Source organism: Lipophrys pholis (assembly GCF_963383615.2).
Source record: "Lipophrys pholis genome assembly, chromosome: 1".
Lineage (NCBI taxonomy): Eukaryota > Metazoa > Chordata > Actinopteri > Blenniiformes > Blenniidae > Lipophrys > Lipophrys pholis.
The window spans coordinates 2,503,346-2,518,780 of NC_137635.1; the positions used below are offsets into that span (position 1 = coordinate 2,503,346).

Below are 15,435 nucleotides of genomic sequence, written 5' to 3' on the forward strand. Positions count from 1 at the left end.
GTTAGATTTGGGACTTTACTGTCTAGTGACTTGATGAATCCATCAATCTATATTTTATACCAATCAGGCATTTGTTCCAATATGGGGGTTTCCTTAATGTTTCTACATAGTGAACAGTGAATCCCTAAAAGTGCCTGATTTCTTTACGACCGATGTTTGTAAAGCCAAAACAAGGAGCTGAAAGGTGCTACAATGGTACATTAATTCAATCACAAACACACAAAACAGTCTTCATATTCATATTCACAGAATGAATATGTTGTATTATATATTGTACACACTTTATATGAAATCCAATTCAATCACTTCTTTGTGCTGTCTTTGTAACGTCCTTGTTATCTTCTAACAACCTGTAGATAATGTTGCATTATTCAAAAGAAGAAAATGGTGCGGTCTGGTATGAATGACAATACGGCAGAGTTACACAAAAGGACAAGCAAGTTGATTTATGTCACACATCTAAAGATCCAAAGCGTCATTTGCATAATGGTATACAAGTTTGACATCCTGCCTCCCGAAGCTCATTACCACTTTTGATCTGAAAACTGAGAGCAGTGGTGTAAGTTTTCCCTCGGTGAAAGCGTGGCGTTTTAACACACCGCGGTGTAGGAGGACATGTGTTTGTGTTTAGAGAAGAAGACTAGCGTGTGCTGTTCCTCTCTCCTTCTGTGACTCATGTGAAGCCGTCTGGCTCAGCGTGGCCATCTGCTCTGCCAGTGATGTTACTGGTTTATGCAAGACTTAATTGGCTGCATTGAAATCTCATACACAAACAGGGGGCAGCATGAGGAATTTTATCGAGCCGATATGCAAACTGTAGCAACAGAAAAGAAGTCCATGCAGTTCGATGAACAAGCAAAGGACGATAGTACAGTATGAAGTAAATACGACTCAACATTTAAATGGATATGAAGCACTGATATTTGTTTGATATTAAGCTTTTCCTCACACGACTCTGCAAACGTTTTCTCTTTTGTTGGTTGTGCATCAGTGACTCTTTTGATGGACAGCAGTTTCGCTGCATTGTGAACAATGAGGACCACAACAAACCAAAAGGACTCTCGCTCCTTCTTTTCACACAAAGTCACAACACTCAAGGCCACACGGCGCTTTCTCGTTCCACTGACGTCACTTTCCTTCTCCTTAGCCTACCTTCGTTGTGAAGGTCGTCCCTCCGCTGGCCCGTCTCGCGCTTGATGGCTGATCTGCGGTAGACCACGTGGACACGCCCCTTTACTTCCACGTCCTGTTGGCCCTTTTCAAGGGGTTCAATGAAAAACTCCCCATTATCAGTCCGGATCAGGCCTGCCTGGAAAAAGAGGACTTACAATTAGTGCGCTCCTCCCGCTTCAAAGGACGGTAATTCCACTGGAGCCGGTAATTATAGTGTGGCTGATCAATTGGGAGATTCAGTTTGGAGCTGGATATGTGGTATGACGCAGGTAGGCACAATCTAGGGCCTCCAAGCCTTTCACAAGGATTCATCTACTGTCAAAACAACTTCACAATGTAGAAGATGATGAGTAACATCTCATTTCCTGCATACTGTATGTTTCCATCGTACGTCATACAGCAGTACAGAAGCTTTATTCTGTTGTTAGACTTCTTTTTTAACCACCCTCAAAGACTTGAAAATCGGTTCCTGTTTCCATTGCAAGGTGAGTACACACAAACAGGAACAAAATGATGTAAACAACATTATTTATGTTCAGAGAGGCAGAGGTTTTATCACGCACACTTCGAATTATGCAACAAATGTTCAACATAAGGCGAGCAGACAAGAATACAACAGATTCATACACCCTGCTAGTGTTTTAAAGGAAGATGTACATAAAATGTACAACAATATGTTGAGAAAAAAAAAGAGGACGCAGAGTAAATCAATACTTATTAAAATATTAGTGATATGATAGAGGGGTAAAAAGTCCAGTTCACATATCTGATATTAACAATGTGAGACGACCAAGTTGGCAGCTCTGCTTTACTTGGATTTTAAAATGTAATTATTTGAGATGTTTTGCACAGTGTGCTGGTGAAGGAACTTTAATCAATCGTGAGAGGGAGATAGAATTTATCCCTCGTCTAGATAAAACAAAAAGCAGAAGAGGGGAATGTTTGATCGGAGATATTTAAACTTAGCAACTTTCACAAAACACAGAATAACGCTGTACATTTTGATCTGGAGATCCATCACTCTGGATGTTAACCAGGAACATTTCCACATGGCGGCACATTTCAAAGACAACAGAAACCGTCGGAAAACTGTAAACACCACACCAACATTTCTTCCTTTTAAAGTGTGTTTCAGAGTTATATTCATATCACTGCAGAGATCTGTCTCCAGCTACTGAAGATACACTGTTTTAAAAACTCCCGGCTATTTTTGTCTGTCTGCATTTTTCTGATAAGCAGGTGTAGTGACAGCCAAACGAACCTCAGCCCAAAACAGAAGCGTGCCGCAGCTGAGGAACCGAAACAAATTCATGACGTCAATGTTAAAATTAGTTTGTAAGTGCCGAGCAATGCCCCTCGTCACATTACACATCATGGATCGAGACGCCTCTCGAGCAGCTTGGGCGCTCCGTCGCAACAGCAGAGAGACGTACGTATGTCTCAGGGCTGTGAGAAGGAGATTCAACAGACCGGCAAGATGAAAGAGAGACATAAGGGAAGAATCCCACCCCTTTTCACATGTTGAAACATAGTTATTTGACAACTTCGTGCTGAAGTAGTGTGACAATGCAACTTACCTAAATCCTTTTTAAGGAACACATTTTGCTCATTTCCCTTCGTGTGTTTTTTTTCTCCTGTGAAGCCAAGTCGTAAGATATACAAAAAAGAAAAAAAAAGAAACCAAATATGCATCCAGAGGTGAAGGAAATCAAATGTGTCCTAAATGGAGACGCAATGCTGATGCCTCTGGCAAAAAGAAAGAGAAACTGAAGTTGTTTTTTTTTTATGGCATCTTGCTTTATCAAGTCTGATGAGCTCAAGCTGTGCCCGGCAGAACACTACATTTCACACACACACCCACTCCTCACTAACAGAGTAAAATCTGTCCAACCTGTCATTATTTTCATGAATACAGCACACCAAAACTTTGGCAGCATTTTGTGTGTATTTACAGCTGCAGAAAGAAATCTACATACAGTGTAGCAAATGGGACAGTGTGCCTTTAAAAAATAAATACATTTAAAAAAAAACAACCCTCTCTTCAAAATGCCCGGCATGCTGTCACTAACAATACACTACTATGGACTTCACTGTGGACATGTGACAGTAAGGACTACCAGGAGTGAAATAATCTCCCCAGCCCTTGACCAGGAAATGCCAAGTAGGACATGCTCCAATACTTCCTCTGTGGTCTCTTATTTCAGCAGTGGGTGGAAAGTGAAATTGGGCCTGTGAGAAGAAAGCAGCAGCATCTGGAAGGGCCGACAGATAACGTAAACATATTTAAATCTGACCATAAAATCCAGACGAGGCAAAGTTAGGAGGCACAAAATGATGTGTTCAATTGTGGATGAATATTAACATTAATAAAATATGAGAAATTTAAAAAAAGAAAACGTGCAGCTGGAACTTACATCTATGTGTCAGCTCTAAATTAATGTATTTTGGTTGTAATTTTTAACATTAATTTGGTAAAACCACTTTCGCTTCAATAATTTTAAGGCATCCTACAGATAAAACAATGTACAGGTTAATTAACAAAGGTCGATAATGAAAGCTGCGCTGTGTCTATGAGCCATGCTGCCCAAAAGGTGGGTGCCACTTCATGTCGGTCCCTTTAATAGCAGTAATTAATTTCTAAAATGGATTTCTCAGTTGGTAGAGTTGGTAGAGACCCGCAATCTCAAGGTAAGGGGGTTCATGTCCCACGCCGGGCGCCACCTTCCTGTGGGCTTACCACCTGCAGGAAAGGTTCTTAATCGGTGCAATGTGATCTGGGTGACGGTGCTCAGACTGCCACCCCTGCAACCTGGAAATGGATAAGCCGGAAAAAAATGGATGGATGGATTTAAAAAGTCATACTGCAATAACAACATGCCACGTTGCACTACAACAACTCCAATTATTCTCTCTGTATTACTCATAGTTCATGAGTGTTGATGTCGGAACACTTTCAGCTACCTCGTTACTGCAACGCCATGGCGGCATCGACAAGGAGCACCACACAGTATTTATCGCCTCATTTTTAACATCTGGTGTAATGAGGACACGACAACGATCCCAGGAATCTGCGGCAAAACAAATCGTCGGCAAAACTTTCAAGGATTTTGAGAGTTTTTGAAACTGCTCTGTGCATCAATCAGATGACACATTTATTTGAACATAAACTACACACACTTCTGTTGATATCTACTGGTCCATCGCAATCCGGGCTTCTCTGTGTTTCGCCACGTTTTCCCCCATGACCACAATAGAACGTCAAACTGTGTCTGTCAGAGAATGCTTGTAAAATTTCCCAAAATGCGGACGAAATCAAGATTTCTCTCTCATTATATTTGTTTGTTTTATGTTGCTGGAGTAATCTACAAGTGTGTCTAATCAAGAGTTCACTTGTTATGTACAAAAATAAAAAAGAAGAAGTAGAGTCTATGCCTTAAAAGCCACTTTAGGCTAAAGATAGATTTTCTGGAAGTTGGAATAAAATTTGCTTACAGCATAAAACAGAGAAAAAACAAATTTTATACGGCCTTCTGATATCTGTTAGTGCTGCTATTCCCCTAAAACTGGCAGGATGTAGTTTCAGATCAGGATTCCGCCTCTTTTTAATGAAAGCTGATCAGATCAGTTCAAGTAGTTAAAAAATGTGGATCTAATCTTCTAGTTTTGAATGCCAGTGCTGTAAATAACCAGTGAGTCCTGAGCTTCTGCCGCAAATGCACAGGGGAGGGGAAAAAAAGCTCTGGAGTTTAGGTGACGAGGCATCCAGCTGTGACACTGACACTTTCAAAAAAGACAAATATAGCTTACCCCGAAGCTCACCGGTGCACTAAATTCCACACATCAGTAAGAGCAACTTTGAAGGTGGACATTTGCTGTAGGTGATTTCAGAGTGACACTTTTCCGGCGCTGTGAAAGCGTCAAGAGTCTGCCACCTACACTGACGGTAGGAACAAAAGCACTGAGAAGTGGTGAAATCGCCTCCCTGTCATAGACTGATTTTACAAAAACAATACTATCCCCTCTTATCTTTATCTGACAGATACTATACAATCAAAGGTTGCTTACCAGTACCGATGACAGAAATTCAAAGCAAAAAAGTATGGATTCTCCTTCAAATCAATTAATTATGAAACTACAGATCAAGCATAAGAGTAGAGAAGAGCCTTTCTTGACAGGATGGATAACGATGACAGCAATACAATGAATAATGCAAAGAATTATTTATTGAATATTTAATGAATGCTATGTTTGTCTCTTCTGAGAGGCGAGCCATACAAACCCCCATTTTCCTTTTTTCCTGTTTGATTTATCAAATTACAATGAAGGTATTGACCTACAAAGATTAAAGAATGCAAATAAACAATGTTTTCCTTTCTTTTTGTCCTTGGTGCAGACATTAAAGGAATATGCCACGTACATGCAGCATGCTGGGTTATTTTACATCATCTACTCAAAACATCTGATGGAGACATCCCTTATGGTGCATGACAAACAAGCACCATCTAAAAATGAAACACAAGGGCTGCAGGCTATGGATGCTTGAGCTGCAACAAGCAAGAAAATCAAAGTCCAGCCGTCATTCCTGGAGCTCAACCTGTAATTTGTGGCAGATTGTTCAGAAACATGTAATTTCAGTTCCTTGGTTGAGACAGCGACACAGACAGAAGAAGGTAATCCACTGTCAGGTCAAGGTATGCACTTTTATTTTAATGAGGTCGCAGAGTTTACTGTAATAACTTAAGGACAGATGATCCATAATCCCATCACTGTCATCAGTGAGAAGAAGAAATGAGTCTTTAATACTGGTGAGGTACTGGCAGCGTGCAACGTGCCGGTGACACTGGATAAAAGCTTTTCTGGCAAAACCAGGAAGATCAATAAAACAGGAAGTTAATCATGCTTCAATGGTGCTGGACTCAGCAGACCCATGGGCAGTGGAGGATTACGATTTGAATCCGTTTTATCAGCCTTTCTATCTCTCCGTGCAGGGGCCGCAAAGGGCACGTATAGCTGGTGATCAAGATGAGGACTGTGGGGAGAAAATTGGGCTCATAGTCACTGACAGTCATCTCCACCCGTGCATAATTACTTAGTCATAGTGCTGACAGCAAAGAAAGTCATGGCAGTTTTTTTTTTGTTTTGTTTTTTTTGGGAAGAGTTGAAGAATACGTAAAGGGAAGATGTAACTGCAAGGAAAAAGAATTTTAATGTAGAATTGAACGTGTTAGGTCCAAGTGATCTCAGACCTTCAAAAGCTATAAAATAGACATTGAAGACCTGGAGTGTGACAAGATAAAACTTTAAGCTTTAAATTCATTGACGATAAAGTGAGAGTTACCTACCATTGCAGCTGACTATCTAAAATGGAGTAAAATCTCGTCTGTCACTCGTAATCAGCTCATCACTTTTTATTCTGAAATACAAGAAAGCAAAAGCTACAGCGAAACATGAAAACATCCTGCCACGCATCCAATTAGCTTTTTATCAAGCTGACTAAGGCAAAACTGTCTTCCAGGTCTGTCTACAAAAACACATCATCCTTGTCACAATTCGACAGTAGAAGAAGTGTGTAGACGTGTGTTCCAAGAAGTTTAGTTGTCTTACGAAGAAAACTACTTGCCGAAGCGGCAGCAATTATTTGTGTCTGTCTGTTTGAGTGAGCACCTGTTTAGAGGCGCTCACTGTAGCTCCGGCGCTGCTACAAAATAAAGATGGAAATAAATCACGTTATTGGCCGAGTTGTAGTCTCACTGACGGAGTTCCTAATTTAGTGACCGTCGCTCCGTGCCAGCACAGTACTGGAAATACTGGACTGAAAACAGCTCTGTGCAGAATTCCTCAAAACATTAATGAATAGAACAATTTACGCAGGCATTTTCCATCTACAGCGATTGGAAAACAACCCACACCACTTCACCCCCTAAAAAAAAGTCTGTTGCTAGGTGGCTCTCTCTCTTTTTAACCAATGGACACAGAAATAGGCTCTTCCTGCCGTAGTTGTCTGGCACTCGTGTTTCCATCACATATGTAATTCAATCAGCCCCGTCATCTGTGTTAATTCCCAACACATGAGCAGCACCAGTATAATCATGGCCATCACTCATCGCTCCACAACAATAGCCCGTCGGGCGTGCACAGCTGCTGCCATCCGCCAAGAGCCTGAGTAGGTAGTACAAACGATGAGATGCGGCTCAATTATGCATAAATTAAACTTGTCATTTCGCATGGTGTGGCGGCGTCCAGTGAGGCCAGCATGAATGCAACTTCAGAGTGCGATTGTTTTCCTGTCGCAAGCTGTTATGAATACGACACTTTGGGACGATGAGCGGGACACCAAGTTAGTGTAATCTGTCAAGCCTTGCCATTATTTTGTCTGCAGTGAAGGTGCTCACACGTTAACACTGAATTAAGTCATTTTAACAGTTAAGACACAAGACACATATGCACCCGTCATACAGTCTCTCTCTCTCTCTCTCTCTCTCTCTCTCTCTCAGCACCACTGACACATGAAGATAATACAGGGCATCTCAAAGATCTCGCCCGCATCTAGTGACCTGAGTGCTTCAGTCACATGACATACTTTCAAACTCGGTTCTTTCATCAGACAAAATCTCCTCTGCGTCCTTCCACATCAAGCACACATGTCAGACTAAATAATTTGCCTGCGAGCCGCCTGTGCAACTTCAAAATCCCCCCCCCCCGCATGCACAGACAGGTCCATGTTTATGTTGGCTTTGATGCAATACAACGCATGGACAATATTCTGAGGAGCCTCGCTGCAGCCCGTAAGGGGGTAAGTTCACCCAAAAAGCAAATAAAAAAATCTTTTACCACACTCACTGATGTGTATTCAGTCAAATGGATAGTTTTGGTTTTGTGTGTATCGCCCCAGGCCTCTTCTGCTATCGCAGTACAAATTGTAGAGCTTCAAATTATAGAGTGTAAAATCTGACATTTGAAAATGTAAACAGCGTGATGTCGTAGATTTATGTCCCGGGAACATATAGGGGAATGAAGATCTCAATAGCAACAGGTTCTCTTTGAAAATCTGCTTCATGCAAGCCTGCAAAGAGACGTTTGTTTTTCTGTGATTTGGTTGAGCAGACCACATCTTCATGACAAACATTAAAGCTCTAAAATTAAAGACCGAACATCATAAATACCATACAAGATCGTACAACTCCTGAAAAATCGGATCAGCTTTGCTTTTAGCGGGAGATCGCACTAAGGTCTTATCTCGAGTTGTTTAGAGAATGATCTGAGATTTAGAGTCTTCTGTTTGATTGTGAACCGTAACGAGATCTTCATCCTCTTTGTGTGATTTACATTCAAAAGGAAGTTGTTTTGGCAAATACTGATTAGAGAGTTGCTTCCAGAAGATGAGTTGCTTACTTACAAATCTGGGTCGCTGAATGACCCCAACATAGTCGCGTTCAGTGTCTGAGTAGAGGCAAACGTAGTGAAATTGGTGTGCCAGAAATGTCCACTTTCTTTAAACGCCCATGGTAACATCCCACTAAAAGCAACAATGACTCTGTGAATTTATAATAATGTGTATATAGTCTGAAGATCCTGTCAGAGTGAAACTTCACAGGTCCAATCATTACTGGAGCTGTGACCTGACTGATATTGGAACCACAGATCAGAGAAGAAAAGCTTAATGAATGAAAGGTTGAAGAGGAATGGGCATACAAAGCCCTGCAGGGCAAAAAACAACAGCTCCTGGAACCCCCCACTACCCATCTTCTATACTGCTTTTTCCACCTCAGGTTTGTGGGAGGCTGGAGCTCATCTCTGCTGTACAAGCTGGAAATGATACCAGTCCATCACAGAGAGAGATAAGAACAGAGAGGGACACACTCAGATGGACACCTACTGGCCATCCAGAGGGACCAATGAGCTTGAAATGCACATTTTTAATCAACCTGACGTCACAATTTCAACAATATCATTGAGATGGCAAGTTGTGTTTTGACAAAAATGCACGCTACAAGACCTTTTGAGAAAGTATCCAAGTGGACACAACAAATACGTTTGTAAAAACTGAATAAGAGAAGCAGTCTTACGACACATTTCGCCACATATATTGATGATCTGTGACAAATACACACCCTGAAATAGATGTTGTTATTTAATTTCCTACATCACTTAGCAGTTATTGATGTCAGACTATATTGCACAGCCCTCCTCCCCATGCACCGTTTCACACGGTCCCACACACGTTGACCTGACAGAGGCAGAAGGACTGCTTCTGTTGCCGACAACATGTGGTGCCACCTTGGTCGCACTATCATGAGGAAGCAATTGTGCAGCCGAGACACTGGACCCATTAGTGGTGGGGCTTCGTCGCGCTGCAGGGACGACTCTCATGCCATCGTGGTTGTTGTTCGCATCCCAACACTGTCAAGCCAGCCACTGCGTATCATGTCATGCTTTTGTTTTACTTTTCTGTTGGATCTGTTCAGTTTCCATCCTTTTTCAATCATTGTTACAACACAATCTTCTAATGGTATTTTTCACATTGTGAATAAAAATATAAAAAAAATACATTGAGGCTTAAAGCTCATAATTAACCAGCACAAACTGTAATAAAGGCAGGCTGAACCTAAGAAGAATGGCACTGAATAATACCTCTGATAGCTCCCAATGGCCGTGCTTTCATGTCTGCCATCTCTTGTGTGTTCTCAGTTGTGTTAAATCACCTTTCTTTCCCATTGTTTCCATGGATGAATACGACATTGTGCCGCACAGGGGCAGTTTGTCATTTGTAGCCTTGACTCACTGTGGGCGCTTTCATTGAAATCACACAAAATGTCATTGTTCAGTAACCACTTATATCCAAACGATAAGAAATAGGACACATAGTTATGTTTTGTTCTATCATGATTTGGTCCATTATTACAGTCGGGTTATGGGGGGGGTTTTGTGAAAATGCAGTGTTGAGTTCAAAGTGTCAATAGGTTGGTACTTTGAGTCATGCAAATAAATATTTCCTGATAAAGCCGACAGATAGAAATAGGATTCAGGCCTTATTGGCAGTCAACTGCAGACTCCAATCGGTGAATAGGGTGTCAGACTGTGTGATCATTCAGGACTTGAGTGAAAAAAAATCCATGTATCTGTCACATGGGGGAAGCGTTGTGGTCAGAGAGTTATCTTCACTCTCCCACTCCATGTTATTTCTGTCACAACAGCTCAGAGAGGAGCTTCGGCACAGTCCCAGAGTGAACCTGCCAATTCAAACGTCACGTGGCTGTTTGGAAATTCATTCTAATTTGCTCAAACGCAAACATTCATTAGTGGCTGAGCTCCCATCGCTCTGCTCTGTGACAGCACAACACAGATCTAGAGGCCATGGTGACACTGTAAATGCTGTGTTGGAGCAGAAAACGCTCTTCTGAACTTCTATAACGTCAGCCAAGGGTCAACACCGAGGGTGAAGTTAGTGTCAATGTTCCTCATCTTTTAACTGCACTTCAAAGTGCGAAAAACTCACATGTTCCAAACTCTCGTATGTTGGATAAAGTCTGCATTTCTCTTGAGGCCAAAAAAACTGTTTCCATTTTGGATCCAAGGTCAACCAAGTCTCTTCTGAAATTATTTTTTTAATCTCTCTGAAGTCGTTTTATGGGCAAAGAATAAAACACTCAAGCAAAAGGCTCCAGAGTTTCACCCACTACCAGCTGCTTCCATTTTTCCACAACTAGAATCATGGAAGTTGTAGGGAAAAAATATATATATATATATAAAAAAGAAGTGATAAAAAGAAAACTGCACAAAGTGTTCTTCTATACTAACAATAAAACACGTAAACAAAGAATTGTAGTTTTCCTCAGCACTATCAGGCACAGCAGGTTTAAGTAATGGAATGTTAACATTGACTATCAATATGTTATAGTATTATCTAAATGGTTGCTCAATAGACAACAAGCTTTATTTATCAACTTAAATAGTTGAACAATCATCCTTTATCCTTTCTGCATTTTCTTAAAGCTTTAACCACTTGCATGCTGTGTCACTGGGCAGATCTATTCTTGCCCAATCATTAGCTGCCTAATGAGCTTGTGACCAGTAGTGGAGCTGCATACAAACACTCCAACAACTCCAACATCTGCAAGCGGTTGGGCTGTTTTTGGCAAACATTATAATTGAGGATAGAAATTATGTTGGAGAAGTGGCTTAATAAGTACTTGAATACAGAAGAAAAAAAAAAAAAAAAAGCCTGGTCATTAAAAACTGACAGGACAGCAGCCACTTAACAAAAAGATTAAACTGAATTAAACTTTGAGCCAGATTCTGGTGTCATGTTCTTGTGGAAATGTCAAGAAATAGTGGCAATCCCTAGGGAGTACGAATCAATATGTGACCATCAGTGGACACCGTGCCAAACAATGACAGCCATATTTCTCTCCTGCTATTGTTTGAAATGAGTGACTTACCAGTCCATCACAGTTGCTGATGGCCACAGAGGCCTCCGGCATGTCACTCACATCCCCAGTGAAAACACAGTCCCCGTGGATCTCTTCTTTGGCCTTTTCCTTGAAGTCCTCTTGCCATTCAACAACAGCCCCTGGAGCCACCAGTCTCCTGTTGGCCCTCAGACGGAGGTGCAGCTCCTTCCCAAACACAGTGACATTGAAGAACAAGTGCTGGGAGGCCGAGGCCGAGGTGACCGAGGGCATCTCGGGGGCACTGCGGGCCACCCTTCTTCTGCTGCCAGCAGCTGAGGAGGCATCAGTGGCAGGAGCGCCTTTACTTCCACCTCCAGCAGACACCACGTGAGAAATGTACCGGCCATGGGAGTCTGTGCTGAATGGCACGATAAGACCATATTCACTTAACTTTCCCGAGAGGTTTTCTGATGGGACAGACAGTGTCAAGTGAGAATCACATTCACAGATGTCAAAAAAAAAAGAAGAAAGAAAGACAGACAATAAAGCAATGCAACACTGATGATTACAAGGGCATGCACCATGAGGGAAGGGATCAAATGGACACAAATATTAATTCAGAATGGCACAGAGATGATTTTTGTGTTCTTTATGAACTAAATCCATAACCAGAGTGGAAATCCAGCAACACCCGGTATTGATTCGCTTCACCCAGAACAATAAAGCTGCTGGAGTTATAACAGTCATCAATCAATATTAAACACACTCCTCTATATATATATATATATATATATATCACTATTCACCTATTCTAAAACTTCACAGTACTTTTTTTCCGCATAGTGCATACAAATAAAAAGAATCAAATGGACAACTCACCATGTGTTTCTGCAGCGAAAATATGCTCCAAAAATAGTTGAGTGAGTGAAAAGCACATCAATAAATACATACAATCCATAGCGAGAGCTAAAGCGAGAGAGCTGCCACTTCAGCGCAAAGTTTTCCTTTCTCTTGTAAACTTTGGGCTTCCTCCTGAAATGAAAAAAAAAAAAAAAAAAAAAAAAAAAAGGAGCAAAATGCAGGAGAAAAGTCCTCAGAGTTGAGCTCCAGCGAGGCAACGGGGCATTTCTGAGAGTTTCCCTCTAAACGCCAAACTGACGGATACTCGCAAGTTGTTTCCAATCTTTTGGCCTGCGCTGAACTGCAAAGACCGAGACTGGTCCATCCATTTAGGGAGCTGAGGGGGGGAATCTGGGGTGCTGATGACGACAACTCCCCGGTACAAACCGGGACGCTTTGGAAGAAGTAGCCCACTTTTTTTTTTTTTTATCGTCTTATCCTTCCTTAGATAACTTTTTCCCCCTTTTCTTTTCTTTCCTTTTTTATTTTTTTATTTTTAAGGCACCGGTCCAAGTTAACGCACGCCTCCGCGCAGGGGAAAAAGAAAAAAGGAAAAGGAAAAGAGCTCGGGAGGGTTCAGATAAAGTGTGCAGAGACAGAGTGTCCCGGGTGGTGAAACATCTGCCGTCCAGTCGTGCACCATTACGCACCAATGGGTCCGCTGCTCCACTTCCATCCACTTCCACGGTGGGAGCGCCTGCGTGCACCGCACAGACAACGTCCACAAAGAAACTGCTCGTAGTGTTAAAAATAAATAAATAAATAAAATATTCGATGCCCACAGCTGATCTCTTGGAATTCTCAAAGCAATAACTCAAAGATTTGTTTACATAAGTCCACCAACACATGTTAGTCATATATATCGAAGAAGGGGTTGAACCCTTACAGAAAATAATACAAAGAATAATATTAATAAGAATAATAAATGCATCCAATCAATAACCTGGATTAAGTAAAATACTTATAAAATTGTAGAAAACTAAAAGAATGAAGATAATACCAACAAAGTTATAAGGATATGATCATGTACTTTGATTATGTTGTCATTCACAGAGCGTTTGATTGTTGCAAATATTACACTGAGTTAATTTCTTATAATAAAAACAAAAGATTTAATAGGTATAATCCACAGCAGATGTGTCAAACAGATGGTCTGCGGGCCAAAACTGGCCGGTCAGAGAGTCCAATCTGGCCAAATGTCCTAATCCGTCCACTGGTGATCGCACTGTTGTAGTAGGATTAGCAAGTCTAAAATATATATAGTGAAACAGCAGACAATGCTAGAAACCACATTGCTTATGATGTCACCTCCAAACCTTGACGTAATGATGGATTTGTGCAAACAAGCCTGCGTTCTCAGAGGAATTCCACCAACCTGAAGAGAAACACTTCACATATTTCAGATTATCCAACAAGATTTCTTTCATTATCACATCACATTTACAGATGATGCAAACGTTTTTTAATGGAGGAAATTGACAGCTTTTTTATTGCATTGTAAAAACAAGGATATCTTATTCAACTTATGTCTATTTCTCTTGAGAATTCCCAAGGTTTTTTTTTTCAAATAGTATTTTTCAGCATATACATGTACTTCTCTACACCAAGATAAAAAGAAAAATCTGATTTTACATTATTCAAAAGCTATTATGCAATCATTTTACTTAAGATTCTGAAAATTCCACTATATGTGTCCCTTGAACTAAACTGAGTTTGACGACCCTACTGCACAGCTGGGGTGAGCTGGAGAGCATCCCAGCCTCCACAAATCTCAATCCAGGCACCATTTTCTTGTCTGAGTTCCAAATATTTTTCACATTACAAGGCATAAGGTTAAGTCTCGACCTCTGTGTGGGGGATCCGGATTCGAATGCAGTTCTGGCAAGAAAAACATTCTGACAACAAGTACAGTGAGCAGCTGAACATACAGTATTGTTAACAGCAGGTGGGATTCATATAGGCAGTCATAAAGCATAACTCTACTTGAGCTTACCTTGCATTGGAGCTTATATTTTGACTTCCATAAGTCTCCATTACGCTTACAAAAAATGTCAGTTCTAGAAATGTGTTTTAATCAATTAATATATAGATTTACTGATGATATTTTCTCAAGAATGGATTGACAAGGTGCCGGAGAAAGGCATATGGAAGCCCTACCCGCTTTGAAAGCCACTATTCTAAAATATATTGGTACTACCTGTATGTTCCTGTATGTCAGCACAACATGAACTGCCTGTAGGTCAAATCATAAATAAGATGTCAAAGCAGTTCTTTTTTACACTGCTTGAATTGCCATTTTCTTTGTATACAGAGGGAAAGTGCATTTAGAGGGGAGGTTAAACCCATCACTACCTTCAGGAAAAATGTCAGATTTTATATTTTCCGAGTCCGCTGAATGATATTCTAGTATCAACAAAGTACACACTGCATTAACTGATTTAATGACCTCACTCTGTTTGAATCTAAACTTTCATAATCTGGGCTAATCCTGCAGATGTCACTGTGAGCATATGTTCCATTTCCAGAAAGGGAACAAATCCAACGCCTTCATTAGAGGCTTAGGACGTGTGAAAACCGTACAGGAGATTTCATCAGAGGAATGACAGCCTGTTAAAAACTTTGGACGACTGCTCAGACAATCTTTCTGGCCGTGGCTCACCCTGCTGGAGTCCAGACTTAGTTAGACATGACCACGCTGAGACTGAACCAACAACTCTGGAATCCTTCTCGAAGGAGGAAAAGAGGGTTTGGCTGAAATGAGTTTTGACTTTCAGGTACTTGTGGAGAAAAAAGGTGTCTAGACTGGATTTTCTTTTCCTTCCACAGTTCCCCGGCTGTGTCTGGGCTTTGTTGGTCTGGGCCCCAGATAAGAACGTACGCCTCCCCTCATTCTGTGCCTAATTAACTCACTGATCCTAGGATAGTCAATGTAGAGCAGGTGTGGGTATGGAGCAGTCATCCCCCCAGGGTA

At 41.2% G+C, this 15,435-nt stretch overlaps 1 protein-coding gene across 2 annotated transcripts in view; it reads right to left on the reverse strand.

Annotated features, from left to right (window-relative positions):
* adamts14 (ADAM metallopeptidase with thrombospondin type 1 motif, 14) overlaps nucleotides 1–12,937 on the reverse strand; it is a 49,396-nt gene extending 36,459 nt beyond the window's left edge. For both annotated transcript variants that reach the window (XM_080469215.1, XM_080469214.1), the window contains exons 1-3: nucleotides 12,444–12,937; nucleotides 11,613–12,031; nucleotides 1,153–1,309 (exon numbers count right to left, since the gene is read on the reverse strand). In XM_080469215.1, coding sequence (XP_080325341.1) covers nucleotides 1,153–1,309; nucleotides 11,613–12,031; nucleotides 12,444–12,522 — 655 coding nt within the window. In that variant the 5' untranslated portion in view covers nucleotides 12,523–12,937. The remainder of the gene's footprint in view (nucleotides 1–1,152; nucleotides 1,310–11,612; nucleotides 12,032–12,443) is intronic.
* Nucleotides 12,938–15,435: the final 2,498 nt, after the last annotated feature.